Raw genomic sequence first — 22,595 nt, forward strand, 5'->3', positions numbered from 1 at the left:
CACTTCAAGCTGAATAGCTAACTTGAAAGCTGCACATCTCAGGCCTCAGGAATCCAATTCATGTGATTCTTGAGGCCACAAATCAGGGAACTAAAGTACTTTCAGACTGGAGAGTTTCGTATTCTTGGGATTGGTATGTCAAAATACGTATAGTTGGAACCAACTCTACGTAAAAATCAACAAAATGTTGTAATGTGTCATCTATGTCCACTGTTTTCAAAAAATCTATTTCTGGATCTACAAACCTCCAAAGGAGGAAAATCTTATATCATTTTGAAGTCCCAGAGGTCGACTTTACTCCATTGAAATTTCAAGTCATTTGGTAAAGATTTCGAATTTATATGATTTTCTGAAGTCAAGTCTAAATAAACACAAGTTGTGACATTTATTTTCCACTTACTCATCATATATGTTCTGTCTTCCTTGAGACAATGTGTAACTCAAGTGTGCATTGCATCCAAGTATGCTTTCTGTTCAACCAGAGTTCATGGAAATTGCATTGTACGGTTATAACCAGATAAGTTTGTGGCTAGTATATTAGTTACCACATAGCTTACTAATTGGTGGAAAATTTATATATCTAAGATATGTGTGAATGATTATTGCTGGACATATAGTAGTCTCTCATGTCACTATACTTTGTGCTACTTTTATAGCATTGTGTGATTTAATTTAAAGTCATCTTATATATGATGTTGACTGCCCAAGTGTTCAGATTATACATGAGAATCCACGAATGGAAGACCAAACTAATATTCATGAGTATATATATATTCGTTTGTGGGATGGGTCTTGTGCTAAGATTATATAACTAAGTATTATGTTATTGCCTACATTTTTAGGACCCTATGTACTCTTTTGGAAGGATAATGTCAATATGCATGCTTCAGGGTTGCCAAGAATGCTATAAAGTTTGATGTGCAAATTATTATGAGAAAGCTTATGAGTATTATGATAGGTGTTCTCTGCCCATATGTTTAAAGCTTCCATTTTATTAAAATTATGATGAAAAAGGGTACTTAAGTGAAGATAGCATGTTACTATGAGTATTATTCATAGGAGCATTTACGGATAAGTTATTGTCTCTCGAAAGAGATATAGCTTCAAGTTTCATGCTAAGTCGGTTGTGATATTGTGAATGTGTTTTATTGGGATTGCTATTTTTTTGGCTCATGATAATAAGCTACATGTAAAATAAATAAATAAATAATGATGAAGCCATGATATTTTGGTTATGTAACTGAAGCATGATGTTAAAGTGATGGCTTGCATGAGTGATTACACTCTTGTCATTAAATATAGACACATGAAATGAATGTGGTTTAAATCTTCTATGACTGTTTGAGGATATCACTCTGTATTTGTAAGATGAATTGATTTGTATAGCAAATACGTTACATGTATTAGTGACGAAGATGATGAATCCAAGGATGTAGAATTCCCTTAGAAGTTTATATAAACCTCTGGCCAGGTGAATGGATAAGTTAAAACCCCGATTAGGAGACGTCCTATAGTAAGCTTAGCTCACAGAGGTATTATATGGATTTTGTTGTTGGGTTGTCCAAGACTCGAGATGGATATGATTCTATATGTGTTATGGTTGATAGGCTTACGAAGTATGCCCATATTTTGCCAGTGAAGGTGACTTTTTCTACAGAGCAGTTGGTTCGACTTTATCTGAATGATATTTTGAGACTTCATGGGGTGCCCGAGAGCATTGTAAGTGATTGGGATCCGAGGTTCACATCTCGCTTCTAGGGAGCACTACAGCAAGCTTTCGGCACTTAGTTGCGACTGAGCACGGCTTATCATCCTCAGACTGATGGTCAAACAGAGATGACTATTCAGACCCTAGAGGACATGCTAAGAGCCTGTGCCCTAGAGCAGGGTAAGTCCTGGGATAGATATCTTCCATTGGTAGAGTTCTCGTATACTAATAGTTTCCAATCCAATTTGGGCATGGCACCATATGAGGCTTTGTGTGGCCGACAGTGTAGATCAACTACTTGTTGGAATGAGGTTGGAGATAGGAAAATGATTGAGTGAGACTTTGTACAGGACAATTCTAATCAGATCAGAATGATTAGAGATAAATTGAAACAGACACAGATTCGCCAGAAGAGCTATTATGATCACAAGCATCGACCTCTAGAGTTTGCAAAGGGTGAGCTTGTTTTGTGATATTATCACCTGTGATAGGTGTGGGGCGTGCTCTTAGTGTAAAGAAGCTGAGTCTCAGGTTTATCGGTCTCTATCAGATAATCAAAAGCGTGGAACCAGTGGCTTCTCTGCTTGCCTTGCCTCCATAATTATCTGGTATTCATAACGTATTCCATCTGTCTCAGCTGTGGAGATAGATTCGGATGAATCCCATGTTGCGCATCTTGATGAGGTTCAAATAAAGGGAAATTTGAAAAGTCATGTGAGGCCGTGAAAAATTCTTGACAGAGATGAAAGAAAACTGAGAAATAAGTCAAATTCCTATGATCAAGATTCAATGGGAAGGCGGGACGTCTGAGGAGGTTACTTGGGAGCGTGAGGATAAGATCCCCCGACTATATCCTATGTTCGTTTCCAGGTAAAATCCTATTTTGCGGAGAAAAACCCAAAAAGGTGAGGTAAGTATAATAACACTCACATTTAATTGTGGATTAATGATTTTATCATAATATTGAAGAATAATTAGAGGCAAGGTATAAGAAAGAGAAATAAAGTCACCTTGGTGAAAAAGTATTAAAAATGATAGTTAAGGGGGTAAAAATGTGGGTAGGCAAAGTTACTCGAAAGTTAAGAGTAAAATAGTAAATATAACCCCAAAAATTTTCTAAATCAATGTCCAAAATTGGAATTAGAGTCACGTGAGAAAGATAGATAAGTTTATACCAACACTGTTAGTTGAACTCACTTAAAGAACTAAAACACTCTCTGATGAGTCTCCAGCTTATTATATATTAAGGGTCAATATGAGCTGAAATTTACTGCAAAATATAAGAAATCTTATGAGAATATTATTGAAAATAAAATAATAATTCAATTATAATTCTCATAACTTATAATTATTTTTAATCAATTTTATGCTCATATATTTTGGAAAAACATTCAGAGACACCAATACCAGTAGAACGGAAAACAAAAAAACTAAAAAAAATCACAAGGTAAAAAGAATAAAAATAAATAAACAAATAAAATGAATAAAAATAAATAAAAAGAATTGAGATATCTCCCCTGAATTTGAAAGTTCATGATGAGCATATCTATTCCTCTGTCCAAGCATAATATGCACCAAAATCCCAAATTTAAAACATTGTTGTCCGCAGCAATAATATTAAACCAAATGATTCTGCGAACTAAGAACACACATCTAGATCAAAACAAGATATTGATAATAGGATAATATGTACAAGAATTATCAAAATAAAAGTATTTATTTGCATACAGTACTAAAAGAAAAAACAAAACAAAATAAAATAAATAAATAAAATAAAATAAAAAAATAAAAAAAGATATGAAATAGAAAATATTGTTGGGTTGCCTCTCAATCAACGCTTGTTTAACGTCACGAGCCTGACGTACCGGTCATGATTATGGTGGTTGGAAGCATGCTATCATTGACGAACCAATCTTCTTGGTCCAATATTGTGTCCTTCCATAATACTCCTGTGTGGATGGATGAGAATAAGTGGCATCAGGAACTCTAAATTTAGCCTTCACGTGCTTTCCTTTGCTCGTGGGTTTTTCCATCTTAACTTTTGGCTTGCGTTCCTCATACTCCTGATGGATTTTCTTCTTGTTTCCTTCCTCAACCTTCTTTTCAATAGATGCAATAAACTTGACCTTCAGGTATCTTGGTCAATTCAACTAACTCTTCTTTCCATGCATTGATGGCAAAGATTTGATTCTTAGCAACTATTTTTGTGAGAGATTCCATCTGCTTTTGCAAACTCTGTTGACCAGTCATTAAGATGTCAAGTCTATCCACTTGCAGAATGCCTCTTTTTGAGCTAGGTACATCCTCATTCTCCTTAGCAGCTAATTCTTCAATGAGTTGTAGAGATGCGGCATGAGCTTTGTTAACTAATGATCCATTAGCAGCCGCATTCAAAAATCTTCTATCAGCAGCGCATATACCATGGTAGAAGAGTCTCACTTTATCTCCTACTTCAAGAACATTTGTGGGCAAGCTGTCAATAGGCTTTTGAATCTTCTCCAAGCTATGCCAAATGATTCCCCAACATGTTGAGAGAAGTGATCAATCTCCCGCTTCTGCATGAATTTAGTGAGAGTAAATAACTTCTTTCTAAATTTAACCACCAAGTCATCCCATGAAGTGATGCTCCCTTTAGGTTCATTCCTTTGCTCTTCCTTTCAATGTAAAAGGAAAAAGTATCAGACGAATGTCATGAGTGCTAACTCCATTATGCTTGTGAAGCCTACATAGTTCCAAAAATCCTGACACATGAAGATTGGGATCATAGCCGTCCTCTCCTGAAAATTGATTGTTCTGGAACAGCTGCAAGAAGGCCGGATGAACTTCAAAGTTATTGGCCTGGATTGGTGGAATGATGATTGCAGAAGAGACAGGTGCAAATGATGGGTTGATGAATTGCTCCATGGTATCCTCATGTGGTATTCTTCAGCTATAATTGATGTTTCTCCTAGGAAGAGTGATCGGTTCACTCTTTCTTTTTCTTTTCGCTTCTTAGTGAGCCTTCTGTTCTCCCTTGCTATCTTTTCAATTTCTAGTTCGTAGAGCAAGTCGTTTGGATAACTGTACCTCGCATAAACCAGAATTTAAAAAAAAAAATCAGTAAGGGTAAAAAAAAATAAAAATAAAAAATAAAAAATAAAGGTCTAATCTTAAACTCCACAGATACTACTATTGTCGATTTTTAGTCTCCGGCAACGGCGCCAAAAACTTTTTTCCTCATTTCCTCATTTCTTCTCCTCACCCCCAGCTGCCTCTTTCTCTCAAACAAAGAAGAGCTTTCTTTTTTCCTCCCATTTTTCTATACTATTCACTCCTAATGCAAGAGAGACAAATACCCAATCTTCATCCTCTACCTCATCTCCACATCTTTGTAATTTGATGTTTATTTGTGAGAGGAAAAGAAACCCACTTTGACAGAGAGCATTTCAGATTTGGGCAAGGAGGAAGAGTTTTAGTGGATAAATACTTAAGTTATTCTTGCAATCTTTGTTATTGAAGCTTCCAAGGTAAGTACCCAACTTCCCTTTTGTGTTTTTGGAGAAAATATATGAAATTAGGGTTTGTAAATTGGGATTTGATGGTATGGATAGTTAGATAGTTATTTGGATATAATTTCCTTTGTTAAATATGCTTAGGAGTGCTTCTTGATGAAAGAGAACAAAAGAAATAACTTCTTAGCTCACTGTAGAAAATCATGGTTTTGGCTATATGTCAATTTCGAAAACTTAATGGTATGAGTAGTTGGAGGGTGATTTGTAGGTCGGTCCCTTTGTTAAACATGCTTGGGATAGGTTCCCAAAAAAGAAAAAATTATAAAATCGCCCTTTAGAACATTTTGATAAATTGGAGTCAAAATCAAGTGTAGGTGTCTTGTATGTGTAGTATTGGAAATTAAATGTGATACTTTAGTTATGTACTAATTGTCATCACATCTTAGAACTAGGTTGTGACCTTGCGAGAGATCGCAATTGTGACTGAGTGGACACGAGATTTGTTGGAGGACATTGCTTGTTAGGTAAGCTTTCGGTCCTTAGGGTTAATTTTCCGTTTGTTCCACCAAACTTCAAGGAAGGGTGGTTCTTTCATACAGTATGTGGATATAAACTGTTATATGTTGCACGTTAATGGAATGAAAATTTGTTCCCATCTAAGCTCATTTTGGCAGTAAAAAGCCATCTGTTCCTTCATCTGGTGACCAATTTTTGCATTAGAAACACATGTTTAGATCTTTATAACAAAAACACAGTAAGGAACGAATGATGAAGTAATCATTTGAGAAATATAGGAAAAAAGGGAATAGATTGGTTCATTAAATGCACCTGTAACTCAATCTCTCTGACCACTTTGCAGGAAATGTTGAATAGAAGCTTCCAAAAAGCAGGAAGAAATGTGTACAACAGAGAATAAAAGAGTTACCATTGGGTGAAAGGAAAAGCAAGCATGGAAAATGCAAATTCCTTCAAAAGAGATCACTTAGAATAGTTTCAATCTCTACTTTTCAGTTGTATAATTTTTAACAATAGTTAAGTGACAGCAACCCTCCTCCATTCTGTATCTTCCATTTGAGACTCCTCACGAGCAACTACCATACTTCTCCATTTTATTTTCTTGTAACCTAATTTGTTTCTTATTAATATAAGTTGTCATTTCTCTTCTCTTCCAGTTGTCAAATTGTGGCAAATTTGATAAAGGATAAGAGTCCAGAGGAGATACGCCAATACTTCAATATAAAGAATGATTTTAGTCCTGAAGAAGAAGAAGAGGCCATGACTTCAAAAAAAAAAGAAAAAAAATTTAGTCCTGGAGAAGAAGAGACCGTAACTTCAAAAAACTTCAAAAAGAAGAAAAAGAAGAGGCCATTCGGAACGAGAATAGATGGGCTTTTGAGTGAGATTGATGCATGTGTTTCCGGAGGGTTTATGATATAACATTATCGATAATAGGTCTTTTGTTTTGTTTTCCTTAGTTACTACACTGTTTGTTTTCTGGTAGATTCATTACTTGAAGGTTTAATATTGCTAGTTTTTGTTTTCGTATGAGCTCTTATCTAAATAAAATCATTATTCAGTCAATATCATCACCATTTATTTTTTATTTATTTACTGGAGTAGATGAATCTTAGATTAAATAAACTGTAAGAAATTAAGGTCACACAATCTTAGATTGTTCAGAGGTGAAGTTCTCTTATCTTTGTCTTTTTTTTGTTTTTTTATTTCTATTCTTTTGTTTGGGTTTGCCTTGTGAATATGTTCTATTTTTTTATTTTTCTTTTGACTAACGAAATTAAGGGGGGTTTACTGCTGCTCTTGTTAATGCCTTTGTGTCTATAATTTTTGAATTTTAAAAACCTTGTGTTGGAATCATTAATTATTGATACTATAACTTTCCCAAAATTCTTTCAATAAGCTATGCTAAATTGGCAAAGCATATCAAAGATGATTACAATGATTTAGCTCCCCTCCTGACTAGAAAAAATAAAAAAAAAATAAAAATAGTGTGCTTAGACTGCTTATATCTCATTTTTGCATGATGATTTTACTGATTTCTTTCATAAAATATTGAAGGTTGAAAACTTCCTAGTTAATACTAATTATATCATTTATTATTTTTATTCAAGGTTAAAAACTTCCAAACTTCAATTTCAATTTCTCAATCAATGTCATTTACTATTTTCTTTTAAGGTGAAAACTTTGAAATTCGAATTTCACAATCAATGCCATTCAAGGTTGAAACTTTGAAAACGTCACAATTAATACTAATTATATCATTTATTATTTTCATTCAAGGTTCTGATTTGATTCAAATTTGAAATTTGAAATAGATTTATGCAATTTTGTGATCCTATTTCTGAGTTACTTGAGGAAAAAAAAATCCTTAATAATTTTTTATATATATTAGTGCAACGCAAACCCAACCCTCTCAATGCTAATTCTGCATAGTGTGCCCTAGCTCTCTACAACCTTTTTCTCTTTACATTTGACCATGTCTTCTTCTTCCTCTTCCTCTACTTCTTCTTCCTCTTCCTCTTCTTCTTCTTCCTCTTCTTCATCTTCTTCCTCTTCGTCTTCTTCTTCTTCATCTTATGAGAAGATGATAAAATTGCGTAGTTCAGAGAAAGACATGTTTGAGGTGGAGGAAGCGGTGATAGTTCAATCGGTGACTATCAAGAACTTGATTGATGATAATTGTGGCTCCTCCTCCTCCTCTTCTTCCTCTTATTCTTCCTCTTCCTCTTATTCTTCTTCCTCTTCTTCATCTTCTTCCTCTTCGTCTTCTTCTTCTTCATCTTATGAGAAGATGTTAAAATTGCGTAGTTCAGAGAAAGACATGTTTGAGGTGGAGGAAGCGGTGATAGTTCAATCAGTGACTATCAAGAACTTGATTGATGATGAATGTGGTGGCGGTGTTATTCCTCTTGAGAATGTCAACAGTCTCGCCCTCGCAAAGGTTCTTGAGTATTGCAACAAGCATCATGCAGAGGAGTCCCACGACGACAACAACATAGAAGCTCTCAAAAAATGGGATGATGAATTTGTTAAGGTGGATCAGCACACCCTCTTCCTTGTAATGATGGTGAGTGCATCTAAATACTCACATCCACATATATAACATTTCTCTCAACCATTTGATATCGATAATCTTATAGTTAGTGAATGGTTTTTAATCCGTCGGTGTATGCTCCTAATTTATTATCTCAAGATAAAAAATAAAAAAAAAATTCGCTGATAAGGGTTAATATAATTGGTAATTTGGATTTGATTTTCAATTTTTGCTTCTTAATAAGTTATATTTATTTTTATTTTAAATTCTCAATTAAGTTGATAGTCGTTCTGATTTGATATTGGGGGTTTGTGTCTCCCTTAATTTAAATTTTCATGTAAACAAAATCACTTCCCATAAAATTTTAACTTTATAAGTGAGACTCTGAGAGTGAAATTTGCAGTGAGGCAGACTCTTAACTGTTATCCTCATATCTCATATGTAGATATATTTTTTCTGAGTGTGTTCTTTTTTTCAATGTATTTTATGGAATTTGATTTAATTATTAAACTTGATTTTGGCAGAGATCAATGAAATTATTTCCATACCATTCAGTTATTAAGAAAAATGAATAATCAAGAAAGCGCAAATTTTAACCGAAGAATCAGTACTTTGCTAAAATTAAAGGTGAAAAAAGGTAAAAATCCATGGAATTGCGTAAATTAATACATATCTGTAATGTGCTATATCTTCGTTTTTTCTATCCTAATTTTTAGAAATTGTGTTGTACTTTATGGAATCTAAGTTTGGATTATGGATTTGTATATTTTAGAAATTTTGTCATGTATGTTTATCAATATATATGAGGCAGGATCCTTTAGAACCAGTGTCAAATTTAAAATTTAACACCTCGTCTAAGAGTCTGTTGGATCTTAGCATCTTAGCGTTGATGTGCTGTTTAATCAAAGTGCTTTTATAGTATTGTTAATTTGTGGTATATTTCTTTGTCAGGCGGCAAATTATTTGAAAATTAAGAGTCTGTTGGAACTGACATGTCAAATTGTGGCAAATTTGATAAAGGATAAGAGTCCAGAGGAGATACGCCAATACTTCAATATAAAGAATGATTTTAGTCCTGAAGAAGAAGAAGAGGCCATAACTTCAAAAAAAAGAAAAAAATTTAGTCTTGGAGAAGAAGAGACCGTAACTTCAAAAAGAAGAAAAAGAAGAGGCCATTCGGAACGAGAATAGATGGGCTTTTGAGTGAGATTGATGCATGTGTTTCCGGAGGGTTTATGATATAACATTATCGATAATAGGTCTTATGTTTTGTTTTCCTTAGTTACTACACTGTTCGTTTTCTGGTAGATTCATTACTTGAAGGTTTAATATTGCTAGTTTTTGTTTTCGTATGAGCTCTTATCTAAATAAAATCATGATTCAGTCAATATCATCACCATGTATTTTTTATTTATTTACTGGAGTAGATGAATCTTAGATTAAATAAACTGTAAGAAATTAAGGTCACACAATCTTAGATTGTTCAGAGGTGACGTTCTCTTATCTTTTTTTTTTTTTTTCTATTCTTTTGTTTGGGTTTGCCTTGTGAATATGTTCTATTTTTTTATTTTTCTTTTGACTAACGAAATTAAGGGGGGTTTACTGTTGCTGCTCTTGTTAATGCCTTTGTGTCTATAATTTTTGAATTTTAAAAACCTTGTGTTGGAATCATTAATTATTGATACTATGACTTTCCCAAAATTCTTTCAATAAGCTATGCTAAATTGGCAAAGCATATCAAAGATGATTACAATGATTTAGCTCCCCTCCCGACCAGAAAAAATAAAAAAATAAAAATAGTGTGCTTAGACTGCTTATATCTCATTTTTGCATGATGATTTTACTGATTTCTTTCATAAAATATTGAAGGTTGAAAACTTCCTAGTTAATACTAATTATATCATTTATTATTTTTATTCAAGGTTAAAAACTTCCAAACTTCAATTTCAATTTCTCAATCAATGTCATTTACTATTTTCTTTTAAGGTGAAAACTTTGAAATTCGAATTACACAATCAATGCCATTCAAGGTTGAAACTTTGAAAACGTCACAATTAATAATAATTATATCTTTTATTATAATCATTCAAGGTTCTGATTTGATTCAAATTTGAAATTTGAAATAGATTTATGCAATTTTGTGATCCTATTTAGTATTGTTAATTTGTGGTATATTTCTTTGTCAGGAGGCAAATTATTTGAAAATTAACAGTCTGTTGGAACTGACATGTCAATTTGTGGCAAATTTGATAAAGGATAAGAGTCCAGAGGAGATACGCCAATACTTCAATATAAAGAATGATTTTAGTCCTGAAGAAGAAGAAGAGGCCTTAACTTCAAAAAAAAGAAAAAAATTTAGTCCTGGAGAAGAAGAGACCGTAACTTCAAAAAGAAGAAAAAGAAGAGGCCATTCGGAACGAGAATAGATGGGCTTTTGAGTGAGATTGATGCATGTGTTTCCGGAGGGTTTATGATATAACATTATCGATAATAGGTCTTATGTTTTGTTTTCCTTAGTTTCTTTTTTATTTATTTACTGGAGTAGATGAATCTTAGCTTAAATAAACTGTAAGAAATTAAGGTCACACAATCTTAGATTGTTCAGAGGTGACATTCTCTTATCTTTGTCTTTTTTTTTTCTATTCTTTTGTTTGGGTTTGCCTTGTGAATATGTTCTATTTTTTTATTTTTCTTTTGACTAACGAAATTAAGGGGGGTTTACTGTTGCTGCTCTTGTTAATGCCTTTGTGTCTATAATTTTTGAATTTTAAAAACCTTGTGTTGGAATCATTAATTATTGATACTATGACTTTCCCAAAATTCTTTCAATAAGCTATGCTAAATTGGCAAAGCATTTCAAAGATGATTACAATGATTTAGCTCCCCTCCCGACCAGAAAAAATAAAAAAATAAAAATAGTGTGCTTAGACTGCTTATATCTCATTTTTGCATGATGATTTTACTGATTTCTTTCATAAAATATTGAAGGTTGAAAACTTCCTAGTTAATACTAATTATATCATTTATTATTTTTATTCAAGGTTAAAAACTTCCAAACTTCAATTTCAATTTCTCAATCAATGTCATTTACTATTTTCTTTTAAGGTGAAAACTTTGAAATTCGAATTACACAATCAATGCCATTCAAGGTTGAAACTTTGAAAACGTCACAATTAATAATAATTATATCTTTTATTATAATCATTCAAGGTTCTGATTTGATTCAAATTTGATGAAATAGATTTATGCAATTTTGTGATCCTATTTAGTATTGTTAATTTGTGGTATATTTCTTTGTCAGGCGGCAAATTATTTGAAAATTAAGAGTCTGTTGGAACTGACATGTCAAATTGTGGCAAATTTGATAAAGGATAAGAGTCCAGAGGAGATACGCCAATACTTCAATATAAAGAATGATTTTAGTCCTGAAGAAGAAGAAGAGGCCTTAACTTCAAAAAAAAGAAAAAAATTTAGTCCTGGAGAAGAAGAGACCGTAACTTCAAAAAGAAGAAAAAGAAGAGGCCATTCGGAACGAGAATAGATGGGCTTTTGAGTGAGATTGATGCATGTGTTTCCGGAGGGTTTATGATATAACATTATCGATAATAGGTCTTATGTTTTGTTTTCCTTAGTTACTACACTGTTCGTTTTCTGGTAGATTCATTAATTGAAGGTTTAATATTGCTAGTTTTTGTTTTCGTATGAGCTCTTATATAAATAACATCATGATTCAGTCAATATCATCACCTTTTATTTTTTATTTATTTACTGGAGTAGATGAATCTTAGATTAAATAAACTGTAAGAAATTAAGGTCACACAATCTTAGATTGTTCAGAGGTGACGTTCTCTTATCTTTTTTTTTTTTTTTCTATTCTTTTGTTTGGGTTTGCCTTGTGAATATGTTCTATTTTTTTATTTTTCTTTTGACTAACGAAATTAAGGGGGGTTTACTGTTGCTGCTCTTGTTAATGCCTTTGTGTCTATAATTTTTGAATTTTAAAAACCTTGTGTTGGAATCATTAATTATTGATACTATAACTTTCCCAAAATTCTTTCAATAAGCTATGCTAAATTGGCAAAGCATATCAAAGATGATTACAATGATTTAGCTCCCCTCCTGACCAGAAAAAATAAAAAAAATAAAAATAGTGTGCTTAGACTGCTTATATCTCATTTTTGCATGATGATTTTACTGATTTCTTTCATAAAATATTGAAGGTTGAAAACTTCCTAGTTAATACTAATTATATCATTTATTATTTTTATTCAAGGTTAAAAACTTCCAAACTTCAATTTCAATTTCTCAATCAATGTCTACTATTTTCTTTTAAGGTGAAAACTTTGAAATTCGAATTTCACAATCAATGCCATTCAAGGTTGAAACTTTGAAAACGTCACAATTAATACTAATTATATCATTTATTATTTTCATTCAAGGTTCTGATTTGATTCAAATTTGAAATTTGAAATAGATTTATGCAATTTTGTGATCCTATTTCTGAGTTACTTGAGGAAAAAAAAATCCTTAATAATTTTTTATATATATTAGTGCAACGCAAACCCAACCCTCTCAATGCTAATTCTGCATAGTGTGCCCTATCTCTCTACAACCTTTTTATCTTTACATTTGACCATGTCTTCTTCTTCTTCCTCCTCTTCTTCTTCTTCTTCTTCTTCCTCCTCCTCTACTTCTTCTTCCTCTTCCTCTTCTTCTTCTTCCTCTTCTTCATCTTCTTCCTCTTCCTCTTCTTCTTCTTCATCTTATGAGAAGTTGTTAAAATTGCGTAGTTCAGAGAAAGACATGTTTGAGGTGGAGGAAGCGGTGATAGTTCAATCGGTGACTATCAAGAACTTGATTGATGATAATTGTGGCTCCTCCTCCTCCTCTTCTTCCTCTTCTTCTTCCTCTTCTTCCTCTTCCTCTTCCTCTTCTTCTTCTTCCTCTTCTTCATCTTCTTCCTCTTCGTCTTCTTCTTCTTCATCTTATGAGAAGATGATAAAATTGCGTAGTTCAGAGAAAGACATGTTTGAGGTGGAGGAAGCGGTGATAGTTCAATCAGTGACTATCAAGAACTTGATTGATGATGAATGTGGTGGCGGTGTTATTCCTCTTGAGAATGTCAACAGTCTCGCCCTCGCAAAGGTCCTTGAGTATTGCAACAAGCATAATACAGAGGAGTCCCACGATGACAACAACAACATAGAAGCTCTCAAAAAATGGGATGATGAATTTGTTAAGGTGGATCAGCACACCCTCTTCCTTGTAATGATGGTGAGTGCATCTAAATATTCACATCCACATATATAACATTTCTCTCAACCATTTGATATCGATAATCTTATAGTTAGTGAATGGTTTTTAATCCGTCGGTGTATGCTCCTAATTTATTATCTCAAGATAAAAAATTAAAAAAAAAAATTGCTGATAAGGGATAATATAATTGGTAATTTGGATTTGATTTTCAATTTTTGCTTCTTAATAAGTTATATTTATTTTTATTTTAAATTCTCAATTAAGTTGATAGTCGTTCTGATTTGATATTGGGGGTTTGTGTCTCCCTTAATTTAAATTTTCATGTAAACAAAATCACTTCCCATAAAATTTTAACTTTATAAGTGAGACTCAGAGAGTGAAATTTGCAGTGAGGCAGACTCTTAACTGTTATCCTCATATCTCATATGTAGATATATTTTTTCTGAGTGTGTTTTTTTTTTTCAATGTATTTTATGGAATTTGATTTAATTATTAAACTTGATTTTGGAAGAGATCAATGAAATTATTTCCATACCATTCAGTTATTAAGAAAAATGAATAATCAAGAAAGTGCAAATTTTAACCGAAGAATCCGTACTTTGCTAAAATTAAAGGTGAAAAATGGTAAAAATCCATGGAACTGAATAAATTAATACATATCTGTAATGTGCTATATCTTCGTTTTTTCTATCCTAATTTTTAGAAATTGTGTTGTACTTTATGGAATCTAAGTTTGGATTAGGGATTTGTATATTTTAGAAATTTTGTCATGTATGTTTATGAATATATATGAGGCAGGATCCTTTAGAACCAGTGTCAAATTTAAAATTTAACACCTCGTCTAAGAGTCTATTGGATCTTAGCATCTTAGCGTTGATGTTCTGTTTAATCAAAGTTCTTTTATAGTATTGTTAATTTGTGGTATATTTCTTTGTCAGGTGGCAAAATATTTGAAAATTAAGAGTCTGTTGGAACTGACATGTCAAATTGTGGCAAATTTGATAAAGGATAAGAGTCCAGAGGAGATACGCCAATACTTCACTATAAAGAATGATTTTAGTCCTGAAGAAGAAGAAGAGGCCATAACTTCAAAAAAAAGAAAAGAATTTAGTCCTGGAGAAGAAGAGACCGTAACTTCAAAAAGAAGAAAAAGGAGAGGCCATTCGGAATGAGAATAGATGGGCTTTTGAGTGAGATTGATGCATGTGTTTCCGAAGGGTTTATGATATAACATTATCGATAATAGGTCTTTTGTTTTGTTTTCCTTAGTTACTACACTGTTCGTTTTCTGGTAGATTCATTACTTGAAGCTTTAATATTGCTAGTTTTTGTTTTCGTATGAGCTCTTATCTAAATAAAATCATGATTCAGTCAATATCATCACCATTTATTTTTTATTTATTTACTGGAGTAGATGAATCTTAGATTAAATAAACTTTAAGAAATTAAGGTCACACAATCTTAGATTGTTCAGAGGTGACGTTCTCTTATCTTTGTCTTTTTTTTTTTCTATTCTTTTGTTTGGGTTTGCCTTGTGAATATGTTCTATTTTTTTATTTTTCTTTTGACTAACGAAATTAAGGGGGGTTTACTGTTGCTGCTCTTGTTAATGCCTTTGTGTCTATAATTTTTGAATTTTAAAAACCTTGTGTTGGAATCATTAATTATTGATACTATAACTTTCCCAAAATTCTTTCCATAAGCTATGCTAAATTGGCAAAGCATATCAAAGATGATTACAATGATTTAGCTCCCCTCCTGACCAGAAAAAATAAAAAAATAAAAATAGTGTGCTTAGACTGCTTATATCTCATTTTATCATGATGATTTTACTGATTTCTTTCATAAAATATTGATGGTTGAAAACTTCCTAGTTAATACTAATTATATCATTTTTGTAATACGTGATGTTAACCAACCGGTTCTAGAACGGGGTGTTACACTGGCATATCTGGAAAGCCAAAAATGAGTTAGTGTTCCAAGGGAAAACCTTGCAGGAAAGGAGTACGTCTTTGGCCATTAAATCTTTCGTCCTTAATACCATCGAATCTCAGAGGTTAATACATACCAGTGGCATTCAGAATACAAGAACGGTCCAGGAAATTGGTTGGCAGCTCCTTCATTCTAGATGGGTTAAAGTTAACGTTGATGGCTCAAGTAAAAATGGAGGAACAAGCTCTATCTTTGGTGGGGTTATGAGGGACGATGAGGGAAGATGGCTTGGAGGTTTCTGCGGTAGACTTGGGTTTGGAAACTCCCTCGTTGCTGAGTTGCGTGGCTTCCTGGAGGGTGTGGAGCAAACGAAGAAGGCTGGATTCAGAAATGTTTGCTTTGAAGGAGACTCGTTGGTGGCAGTTAATTTAATCAAAAATGGCTGTGAGGAGAACCATCCTCTAGCTCATTTGGTCAACAGAATTAAAATGACCATTGCTGATGATTGGAATACGGTTATAACACATACCCACAGAGAGGGGAACATGCTAGCAGACTGGCTAGCAGCTTACGCACACCAACTAGATAATTGAGAGGTTCATGTTTTTTCTGTTCCACTTCTTGGGTGTAGAATTTTTCTAGATAGAGATGCTTTGGGCATTACTCTTCCTATAAGCTGTATTATGTAATTGACTTTTCCCTTATTCCAAAAAAATATATATATATATTTTTTATGAGTGACAAACTAGTTTATTTGCTTACACCAATATGATTACCATCCTTCCTAATCTTGGTAATTCATGATATAACAGTGAAAGACAATATTTGCTTGTTGTGGTACATGTAATAACAAGAGACAATTATAACATGGAAAAGTTAAGTGACAAGGCATCAATCTAATCCAAACCTTAAAGGGAAAGGATAGTTAAGCTGGACCCACATTGCTTGTCTAATGGATTGAACATAGTATAGGTAATAATAAACTAAGGATTTCTTAAAATGTTGTGGTCATTGTGTGGTGACAGCTATTATATAATATGTATATAGTCATATCTCATATTGTAGGTTCTAGCAGAAAATTTCTACAACATTTTTTGTCTGAATACTTTCTGTAAATGATTGCATAACTTGACTTAGGAGTATCAGAATTTGGTGAAACCGGTGCCATAAAAAAGCTGACTCATTAAGCTATTATTCTGCAAATTTATAGTCTGTTTGAGAATACTTAGTGGCTTCAGTTCCGTTAGAAAGTTGACAGATTATTTCGATTGCTGTCATAGATTACTGATTTGAACAGCCAACTTCCTGGATGGATATCTCGACCTAGAGACCTCAAAACAATGTGGTTCTAATTGCATATCAAATATAGATAAGTGTATTATATGCCTCTAAAATATCAGATCAATTGAGCAAAAATTCAAGGAGTTGTGCAAGATGTAATTTGACTGCCTTGTTTTGCACTTCAAGCTGAATAGCTAACTTGATAGCTGCACATCTCAGGCCTCAGGAATCCAATTCATGTGATTCTTGAGGCCACAAATCAGGGGACTAAAGTACTTTCAGACTGGAGAGTTTCGTATTCTTGGGATTGGTATGTCAAAATACGTATAGTTGGAACCAACTCTACGTAAAAATCAACAAAATGTTGTAATGTGTCATCTATGTCCACTGTTTTCAAAAAATCTATTTCTGGATCTACAAACCTCCAAAGGAGTAAAATCTTATATCATTTTGAAGTCCCAGAGGTCGACTTTACTCCATTGAAATTTCAAGTCATTTGGTAAAGATTTCGAATTTATATGATTTTCTGAAGTCAAGTCTAAATAAACACAAGTTGTGACATTTATTTTCCACTTACTCATCATATATGTTCTGTCTTCCTTGAGACAATGTGTAACTCAAGTGTGCATTGCATCCAAGTATGCTTTCTGTTCAACCAAAGTTCATGGAAATTGCATTGTACGGTTATAACCAGATAAGTTTGTGGCTAGTATATTAGTTACCACATAGCTTACTAATTGGTGGAAAATTTATATATCTAAGATATGTGTGAATGATTATTGCTGGACATATAGTAGTCTCTCATGTCACTATACTTTGTGCTACTTTTATAGCATTGTGTGATTTAATTTAAAGTTATCTTATATATGATGTTGACTGCCCAAGTGTTCAGATTATACATGAGAATCCACGAATGAAAGACCAAACTAATATTCATGAGTATATATATATTCGTTTGTGGGATGGGTCTTGTGCTAAGATTATATAACTAAGTATTATGTTAATGCCTACATTTTTTGGACCCTATGTACTCTTTTGGAAGGATAATGCCAATATGCATGCTTCAGGGTTGCCAAGAATGCTATAAAGTTTGATGTGCAAATTATTATGAGAAAGCTTATGAGTATTATGATAGGTGTTCTCTGCCTATATGTTTAAAGCTTCCATTTTATTAAAATTATGATGAAAAAGGGTACTTAAGTGAAGATAGCACGTTACTATGAGTATTATTCATGGGAGCATTTACGGATAAGTTATTGTCTCTCGAAAGAGATATAGCTTCAAGTTTCATGCTAAGTCGGTTGTGATATTGTGAATATGTTTTATTGGGATTGCTATTTTTTTGGCTCCTGATAATAAGCTACATGTAAAATAAATAAATAAATAATGATGAAGACATGATATTTTGGTTATGTAACTGAAGCATGCTGTTAAAGTGATGGCTTGAATGAGTGATTACACTCTTGTCATTAAATATAGACACATGAAATAATGTGGTTTAAATCTTCTATGACTGTTTGAGGATATCACTCTGTATTTGTAAGATGAATTGATTTGTATAGCAAATACGTTACATGTATTAGTGACGAAGATGATGAATCCAAGGATGTAGAATTCCCTTAGAAGTTTATATAAACCCCTGGCCAGGTGAATGGATAAGTTAAAACCCCGATTAGGAGACGTCCTATAGTAAGCTTAGCTCACAGAGGTATTATATGGATTTTGTTGTTGGGTTGTCCAAGACTCGAGATGGATATGATTCTATATGGGTTATGGTTGATAGGCTTACGAAGTATGTCCATTTTTTGCCAGTGAAGGTGACTTTTTCTACAGAGCAGTTGGCTCGACTCTATCTGAAGGATATTTTGAGACTTCACGGGGTGCCCGAGAGCATTGTAAGTGATTGGGACCCAAGGTTCACATCTCGCTTCTAGGGAGCACTACAGCAAGCTTTCGGCACTTAGTTGCGACTGAGCACGGCTTATCATCCTCAGACTGATGGTCAAACAGAGATGACTATTCAGACCCACAGGTACTACTATTGTCGATTTTTAGTCTCCGGCAACGGCGCCAAAAACTTTTTTCCTCCCATTTTCCTCATTTCTTCTCCTCACCCGTAGCTGCCTCTTTCTCTCAAACAAAGAAGAGCTTTCTTTTTTCCTCCCATTTTGCTCAACTATTCACTCCTAATGCAAGAGAGACAAATACCCAATCTTCATCCTCTACCTCATCTCCACATCTTTGTCATTTGATGTTTATTTGTGAGAGGAAAAGAAACCCACTTTGAGAGAGAGCATTTCAGATTTGGGCAAGGAGGAAGAGTTTTAGTGGATAAATACTTAAGTTATTATTGCAATCTTTGTTATTGAAGCTTCCAAGGTAAGTACCCAACTTCCCTTTTGTGTTTTTGGAGAAAATACATGAGATTAGGGTTTGTAAATTGGGATTTGATGGTATGGATAGTTAGATAGTTATTTGGATATAATTTCCTTTTTAAATATGCTTAGGAGTGCTTCTTGATGAAAGAGAACAAAAGAAATCACTGTTTAGCTCACTGTAGAAAATCATGGTTTTGACTATATGTCAATTTCGAAAACTTAATGGTATGAGTAGTTGGAGGGTGATTTGTAGGTTGGTCCCTTTGTTAAACATGCTTGGGATAGGTTCCCAAGAAAGAAAAAATTATAAAATCGCCCTTTAGAACATTTTGATAAATTGGAGTCAAAATCAAGTGTAGGTGTCTTGTATGTGTAGTATTGGAAATTAAATGTGATACTTTAGTTATGTACTAATTGTCTTCACATCTTAGAACTAGGTTGTGACCTTGCGAGAGATCGCATTTGTGACTCTATGGACACGAGATTTGTTGGAGGACATTGCTTGTTAGGTAAGCTTTCGGTCCTTAGGGTTAATCTTCCGTTTGTTCCACCAAACTTCAAGGAAGGGTGGTTCTTTCATACGGTATATGGATATAAACTGTTATATGTTGCATGTTAATGGGATGAAAATTTGTTCCCATCTAAGCTCATTTTGGCAGTAAAAGGCCATCTGTTCCTTCATCTGGTGACCAATTTTTGCATTAAAAACACATGTTTAGATCTCTATAACAAAAACACAGTAAGGAACAGTTGATGAAGTAATCATTTGAGAAATATAGGAAAAAAGGGAATAGATTGGTTCATTAAATGCACCTGTAACTCAATCTCTCTGACCACTTTGCAGGAAACGTTGAAAAGAAGCTTCCAAAAAGTAGGAAGAAATGTGTACAGCAGAGAATAAAGAGTTACCATTAGGTGAAAGGAAAAGCAAGCATGGAAAATGCAGAAGAAAAGATAAATCTCAACAATAAGTGTTCCCAGAAGAGCACTTTTCACACTGCCCCTTCATGCAATCAAGAAAACAACTCAAATGAAATTACAAGTGTTCCCAGAAGAGCACTTTTCACAACACTACCTTCCTCCTCTAATTAAGTTGTCTGAAGCACTATATGTTTGTTCAGGTCATTTCCTCAACCTGAAACACCAGTATCACAAGCACTATATGTTTGTTTGATTCTTTATTGGATAATAATGTAAAATTTATTATTTTTTATATTAAAAAATTTAAAAATTTAAATTAATTTTTTTAGCTATTTGAGTAAGTTTATAAATTTTTTTAATATGAACTATAGATTTATATATAATCACCGATTCATGCGATTCAACCAATGAACCACTAGTTGAACCACTAACCCAGTATCTCGACCGAGTTAATGACCAGACCGATTTTAATAACATTGCTCTCAGGCGCTTATTTTCCTGATAGAGTCACCGCACATGTTTAATTATATATAGGCTTTCATATAGAAAGAATCATGGAACAGTGTCCAACAAATCCCTTTTTTAAAAAAATTTATTAAATGTCATGCCAATAGTATTTTTAAAAAGATTGCCATGCGTCCAAACTCGCTACGCTTAGTAGCAAGTTTGGTTATGTCACGTGGTACGTTCCCATTAGCATAACAAACTCGCTACTAGGGGTAGAAAGTTTAGTGGTCAAAGCATTGTTTTTTTTGTACCAGTTGATTGCCCTTTTGTTTGGCCTGCTTCACAAAATTATCTTGGCGGCTATTGTTTTAGTTTAAATAAAAATAGTGTTTTATAATAAATTTCTATATGTTTCAAATTGTATATCAAAATACATTTATATTTATTATAATAATTTAGCAAATATATACACCACTTACTTAATAATCGCGTGCATGGCATGAATAATTAGATCTACATTTTTACTTATATCGAAAAATAAAAGATATAAGCTATGCTTTATGGCAATCTTATATGTTTTGAGTTATCTAACATTTAAACATTCAAAATCAAATTAAGCAAATGATGATAGGGAAAAGTGTTTTCATTTTAAATGACATAAAGTTATGTCATTTTGAGAGAGAGAGAAAGACACAAATAAAAATATATTTTTTAATTAAAATTTAAATAAATAAAACCACCCACTTTCTTTCTATCCCATGATTTTCATTCCTTGTGTCTATCTCTCTCCTAAAATGACAAACATTAAACCCATGATGATAATGCACAAAAGAGGTTAAAGAATATCAACCTAGAAAATAAAAGAAAGAAATAACAGTTTCAACTTCAATTGAATACAAAAGGCCATAAAGCCTATTACAATCATGAACAGAGATATATAGGAGGTTTCTTACTCTAAAGCCAGATCCGGATCCTCTACAATTTCTTAGTGTTAATCTTTAAAAAAGTGTTATTTTATGGTAAAAGAATCATTATAAAGACAACCCAAAAATTGTGAAGAATTGGATATGCATATGATGATGAAGGGTTTTTAACTGCTGGGAATGCCACTTTCATAAAAGTCGATGGGGTTCTCTTTGGAAATTAAGTTGTTCTTCTTTGTCTTTTTTTCTTCTTTTTTTCTATTCTTTTGTTTGGGTTTGCCTTGTGAATATGTTCTATTTTTTTATTTTTCTTTTGACTAACGAAATTAAGGGGGGTTTACTGTTGCTGCTCTTGTTAATGCCTTTGTGTCTATAATTTTTGAATTTTAAACCTTGTGTTGGAATCATTAATTATTGATACTATAGCTTTCCCAAAATTCTTTCAATAAGCTGTGCTAAATTGGCAAAGCATATCAAAGATAATTACAATGATTTTGCTCCCCTCCTGACCAGAAAAAATAAAAAAATAAAAATAGTGTGCTTAGACTGCTTATATCTCATTTTTTCATGATGATTTTACTGATTTCTTTCATAAAATATTGAAGGTTGAAAACTTTCTAGTTAATACTAATTATATCATTTATTATTTTTATTCAAGGTTAAAAACTTCCAAACTTCAATTTCAATTTCTCAATCAATGTCATTTACTATTTTCTTTTAAGGTGAAAACTTTGAAATTCGAATTTCACAATCAATGCCATTCAAGGTTGAAACTTTGAAAACGTCACAATTAATAATAATTATATCTTTTATTATAATCATTCAAGGTTCTGATTTGATTCAAATTTGAAATTTGAAATAGATTTATGCAATTTTGTGATCTATTTCTGAGTTACTTGAGGGAAAAAAAATCCTTAATAGTTTTTTATATATATTAGTGCAACGCAAACCCAACCCTCTCAAATGCTGACCCAAAAAGAGTTGCAGAGAATGAGAGTTGCACACCATAAAGGGATACTATACCTTTATTAACGTTATTATAATCTTGGCCACCGCCTCCTTAAAGATCTAAACTTATGTCCTTTTATATCCTAACCGTTGATTTGCGTTCATCAACGATTAAGATTTATTAGGTCAAATTTATTAATTAATTATTAATTCACAATAAAACCCAATAAATCTTACCTGTTAATTGACGGAAATCAACTG

The 22,595-nt window shown here is 32.9% G+C and overlaps 3 protein-coding genes across 3 annotated transcripts; all 3 read left to right on the forward strand.

Annotated features, from left to right (window-relative positions):
* Nucleotides 1–203: 203 nt before the first annotated feature.
* On the forward strand, nucleotides 204–9,455 carry LOC133286225 (SKP1-like protein 11). Its single transcript, XM_061483617.1, has 4 exons — nucleotides 204–212; nucleotides 8,003–8,281; nucleotides 9,200–9,340; nucleotides 9,420–9,455. Exons 1-4 carry the CDS (start codon nucleotides 204–206, stop codon nucleotides 9,453–9,455), a joined length of 465 nt encoding a protein of 154 aa, XP_061339601.1.
* Nucleotides 9,456–13,051: 3,596 nt separating this feature from the next.
* On the forward strand, nucleotides 13,052–14,698 carry LOC133286226 (SKP1-like protein 11). Its single transcript, XM_061483618.1, has 4 exons — nucleotides 13,052–13,087; nucleotides 13,244–13,522; nucleotides 14,443–14,583; nucleotides 14,663–14,698. The coding sequence occupies exons 1-4, from the start codon at nucleotides 13,052–13,054 to the stop codon at nucleotides 14,696–14,698; spliced, it is 492 nt and encodes a 163-aa protein (XP_061339602.1).
* Nucleotides 14,699–15,699: 1,001 nt separating this feature from the next.
* On the forward strand, nucleotides 15,700–16,029 carry LOC133286227 (uncharacterized). Its single transcript, XM_061483619.1, has one exon. It carries the CDS (start codon nucleotides 15,700–15,702, stop codon nucleotides 16,027–16,029), a length of 330 nt encoding a protein of 109 aa, XP_061339603.1.
* The last annotated feature ends 6,566 nt before the right edge of the window (nucleotides 16,030–22,595 follow it).

The sequence above is a fragment of the Gastrolobium bilobum genome, unplaced genomic scaffold (genome assembly GCF_033153095.1).
Source record: "Gastrolobium bilobum isolate Gb01-03AN ecotype WA unplaced genomic scaffold, APGP_CSIRO_Gbil_v1 utg112830, whole genome shotgun sequence".
NCBI lineage: Eukaryota > Viridiplantae > Streptophyta > Magnoliopsida > Fabales > Fabaceae > Gastrolobium > Gastrolobium bilobum.